This window comes from Berghia stephanieae, chromosome 4, assembly GCF_034508935.2.
Source record: "Berghia stephanieae isolate SIO BIC M18660-M18661 chromosome 4, UCSD_Bste_1.3, whole genome shotgun sequence".
NCBI classification, from domain to species: domain Eukaryota; kingdom Metazoa; phylum Mollusca; class Gastropoda; order Nudibranchia; family Aeolidiidae; genus Berghia; species Berghia stephanieae.
In genome coordinates, this window is record NC_088363.1 from 28,081,850 (window position 1) to 28,086,849 (window position 5,000).

At 33.0% G+C, this 5,000-nt stretch overlaps 1 protein-coding gene across 4 annotated transcripts in view; it reads left to right on the forward strand.

Annotated features, from left to right (window-relative positions):
• Positions 1–5,000, forward strand: part of LOC144971974 (sodium/bile acid cotransporter 7-B-like) — a 13,146-nt gene that overhangs the window by 5,968 nt on the left and 2,178 nt on the right. For 2 of the 4 annotated variants that reach the window (XM_078913053.1, XM_078913055.1), the window contains exons 7-10: positions 383–537; positions 1,595–1,695; positions 2,729–2,851; positions 4,609–4,762. In XM_078913053.1, coding sequence (XP_078769179.1) covers positions 383–537; positions 1,595–1,695; positions 2,729–2,851; positions 4,609–4,762 — 533 coding nt within the window. Of the gene's footprint in view, positions 1–382; positions 538–1,594; positions 1,696–2,728; positions 2,852–3,233; positions 3,354–4,608; positions 4,763–5,000 lie in introns of all 4 variants that reach the window. The other 2 variants (XM_078913054.1, XM_078913056.1) reach the window with 1 other exon arrangement.

Here is a 5,000-nt window from a genome sequence, read left to right on the forward strand (position 1 = left end):
AATTGACTGTATTGCAAATTAAAAATTATCTTTTTCATGAAATTGGACAAAAATGATCATTTCAGAGCATGTATGGCATTAAACTCCAGACACTCCCTATAATAATTTTCTAAGAGGTAGTCTACAGATCCTTCTGGTTTTGAAAATAATGTGTCATTACAAAAAAAAAAAACCAAAAAACCCAATGAATGGCATCAATTTCGTTGCAGCTTTAATTAATCGATAGTTTTTGAAAAATTATATTTCTTTTCACCCATTTCCTCACCATGAATCAAAATATGCCAAGGTCTATAATTAGTAAAATGGCATCCAGGTATTCCACCTTCCCATGACATGACTTTTCCTTGCTGACTCTACTAATCCTTTATTCCTGTGTTTACAGCTTGGTGGAAATGAAGGCGAAGATATACCAACAAACAAGATATTCCAACAGTTGTTTATGACAGTGGTTGTTCCTCTTCTCATTGGTCAAATGATCAGAAACTACAGTTATAGTTGGCTTCAAAGGCAGAATATTCCGTTTCCTACAATTGGACAGTAAGTGGTTTATTTTCTCTATCTCTGCCAATCAATGCCATATAATAATGGACATCATTTATCTTTAATTTTATTATTTTGATATCCAATCCAAGTTATATTTTTTCAGTCCAGAATGACTGAAAGAATAAAGCATCAGAGGCGACCACTTGAGGTTTGTTTTGAGTCTTTTCTTAAATATTTCTGTGCAATTTTAATTGATTTTGTAAGTCTTGAATTGTAAGTAAACCTGGCCACTCTTCAGTCCTGTGCATCTAGAACTTTTGGACAGTCAGGATACGACCCGAAGGACAGGGCACAGAAGATTTATTTTGTAGAGCAAGTGGTATATAAGAGAACATTCTGTGTCTTATATTTGAGAGAGGGGTACAATGTCGCTTGCCTCACTGTCTGTTTTTGAGAAATGAGCAATGAAATGTAAAATTAAAACTAGTACAAAATGAAGGTGTTGTGTACTGAAATATCAGTAACTTTGTCCCGAATTTTAAGATATTTAGCTGCGTGGGGTTCCTGACCTCCCATAGTGGACAGGGAGGTACTTACTGTGTCTTTTATCCCCCTATATCTGTTTTCCAATTTGCTTTCTGTCTTTGTCTTGGAATGAGATTACTCGGTTTTATCCTACCCTGGCCGGATACCTTGGCTGAGAGGGAAACAGTCAAATATATTTTTAGTTTTGGGAGATGATATTTTTTTCCTTGTAAATCATCTCTCTGTTATTTTGCTTTATTCTTAACACATGATTTGTAAACATTTGAATGTATTCCTTTTAGTGGGGACTTGTGCTGGTGTCTGGGTGAGAATTTTAGTGTTAACAGTTTTCCTTGGACCCGTGGAAATCCAAGTCAATTGATGAATTTGCTCTCTTTTACAAAATTACATTCCCCTCAACCTCCCCTTCCCCTCCCCCCCCCCTCAGTGACAACTCTTCCAGTATACTCGGGTCTGCATCATCTCCCTCAGATGGCAGATAGAGATGATAGTCAGGACTGCCATGGTTTCTACTATATTACATAGTTATATCTTGTACAATTTTTTTTTTTTTTTTTATTCTCAGGATTCTCATCTTGTTTATTATCTACACAACATTTTGTGATACGTTTTCGAGAACAGATTTTGAGCTGTCGGCATTGGAACTTACCTTTACAGTGATTCTCAGTGAGTAGTTTCAACTATTTTTGAATATTTCAATAAATAGTATAGAATTCATCGGATGTAGCCAACTTTATGAATTTATGCAACAATGTACTGCCCTTAACGAATTGTAATGAATGTTAAATAAGAGAAGAGTAAAAAGAAAAGAAAACTGCACAGATATTATAATATTCATTAATACAATTTTACTTATTCCAGTTCATCAAAGTACAATTGACATAGCTAATAATATAATGTTTATGCATGCTAAGTAAAAATCTGTGCATTTTCAATATTCTTGTTTTCTGTTTAAATATAATCGCCAAAATGCATTTATCTTAAAAATGTCATTAAATTTGCAATTTCATAACCTTAAATAATAATCTTACTCTTGTTTGTATACCAAAGTCCTTTTTTATTCATGAGAATTTTTTTTTCTGTCAATGTTAGAAATAAACATGTGACGGATAAGAAAAAAGTTGCCTGATTGATAAAATCTGGTTATCCTTGAGATTATGATTTATGAAGAAAATGCCCTTTTTGAAATATACGCATTCCCTAGTCTCTCTTGACAATTTATGTTATCAATCAATAAAGCAAATCAGCTAATGATTAAAAATTATGCGCAGAATTTAAAAATGAGTGTCATGTGACAGGGTTGAATAATTGGACTTAAGCTCTTTTCAAGATATATATATATATATATATATATGAAACCAATTGGCTCTGAAATACATTGAAGGCATTATTTTATTTGGCGTTAGAACAAGGGTTCATTTTACCACAAGTCAGAGACATAATTTTCAGGTATGATATGATGTTGTCAGCTTAAAATCAAGAAAATGAGCAGAGCTACTGTTATACTGTCAGTTGAAGATAGAACCTGGAGAAATAAAAATTACTGGCCTCGTGAATGTGACACTAACAAAATATGTAAATTATCAGTGATTATAACTTTTATTCTTGATTGGACAGTTTTGTTTTGCAATTTGAGCGCGACAGTTGACAATTCCTAAGAATTTGATGCAAAGCTTTTTCCATTTATTACCATTGCCAGTGATCTCCATGCTGATCTTCATGAAGGCTCTCTTGCATGTATTCATGTTCTATATATATAGTTATCCTGCGGAAGATGCTATATGTATCATGTATGTTGCTTCACACAAAAATCTTGCTTTGGGTAAATATAACAAAATATTGTTGAGTTCGAGTTTTTTTTTTCCCCTGGAGATGAGAATTTGATTTTGAAATGTTTGGTAAGTGCCAAGAGTTACACAATTGGGCAATACACAATTGGGCAAGTTTTGTTTGTGTTATTTTATACATTTTCACTTTATGTTCTTTCTTTTTGTATGTTTTTTACACCTGAAAACTAAACTTTAATATTTAAAAGATTTGGATATTACAGATTATTGATTTTAATTGTAGTGAAATGTTTGTTCTTTTAAAAATAATATCATTATTGTTATTTTTTGTTTTATTTTCGTTATTGCTGTTTTTTATTTTTCAGATTAGAAAATTTTCCAGTTAACATATTGAAATATTTCTTTTTCATTTCACAGTTTTCACAATTCAAGCAGTGTTTATGACTTTTCTTCTTTACTCTACATCCTATGCAAATTTTCCCTCTAGAGATTCCATAACAATTATGTATTGTGGAACCCATAAATCTTTAACATTGGGTGAGTTGACAATTGTTGCTTGCTGTAAAGCTAATATGACATTATATTATTTGCTAGCATTTTACAGCTATACAAACTTATACAATGTTTTAAAAAGGTGTATAAAAAAAATTTCAGAAAGCAACCTTTCCTGACTTTCTCAGATTTTCAGTAAGTACATTTGAAGATAAATAGACCCCATCCCCCCCCCCCCCCCCCCCCCCATTTTCATCAGAAATAAAAAAATAAAAGAAAATGTAACATTGACACTGTTCTAACCATATGCCTGCCTGATACCAAAATTTCATGGCAACGATTATTATGATTTAAATACAGATTAATTTGTATGATGCGATTTTCTTTGGATTCACTAATGCTTTTTTAAGTTGATGCCAAAACGTATGTTTCAAAGGGTTCCGAGGAATTACAATGCATGCTGCTTAATTGGAACAGTGCCATTGCTCAGAGATTGTTCAAATTAATCGATTCCATGAATGGCCTCTATGATTGAAACAACCTATCAAGATTATATACATATATTGCTGTATAATATTAGTAATACAGGGCATCCTTTCATTTGTTTATCTAAAGTTGTTTCCACCCAACAAAATTTAACATGACATGTATGTAGTCAATAGGTAGTAGATAGCAGTCACCCTATCTATGACTATAAATTTATTTAAATCAATCAAAAACACAATTATCCTCTTTCACCATAAATTTCGACACATTATACACTTTCAATCACCGTGGCATGCCTTGCCAAAAGCCATTGCATTATTACCTGAGCTCTCAGTGATTATTTGTTGTTCCCTGGCAGTCAAATAAGTGGAGTATAATATACTACCATATATAAAAGGGAATGAAGGGTGATAGACACATTATGATTGTTAATTAACAGATGCAAGATGATTCCACTCTTGTTCATATCAACAGGGGTGTTTATATTTTTGATTACTTGAAAGAAAAAAATAATAGTGTCTTTTGCTGAGTGTCTAAAATCATTCCAAGTAACTGGCATAAGTTCCTTTCCGATTACCGGCTTCTACTGTATATGAAATTGTTGAAGGAATTAAGTCCAACATGTCTTTTCACCATCAGTAGTACTAAGTAACCTTCCTTATGCATTCATAAATGTGGTTTTTGTGCTGTGCGTGAGTCGGTCAGAAGACTGAGGTGAGGTGATGTGGTGCCTTTCTAGGCAGATTGGAGACGTATTCTTTAACACTGCTTACTAAAAATAAAAATTTGGCCTATTTTCGTACTTTTTTTTCAGGCATACCAATGATTGAAATTATCTTTGAGGGATCCCCTGTAATTAGTTTCCTGAGTATACCACTGCTTATCTACAATCCTGCCCAGATCGTGTTTGGTGCTCTCTCTATTGGTATTATGCAAAGCTGGCTTGAAAGACAGGCTCATAAAAGGAGGTGAGAAACATTTTGGTTACAGGATTTTGCTTTTTTGGGGGCATCCTTCCCACTCAAAACTGTTACTTACTTCATATACTTCTAGCTAAGATTTAGAATATGATCATGGAAATAAAAGATAAGAAATAATTGTGTATCTTTTTTTTTTGGTGAGTCAGTACTCAAATTGACCCATAGATTTTAGCTACGTAACATGTTGGATTACATAACTGCTTGATTCTTTCTCTGAGGCTTGTGA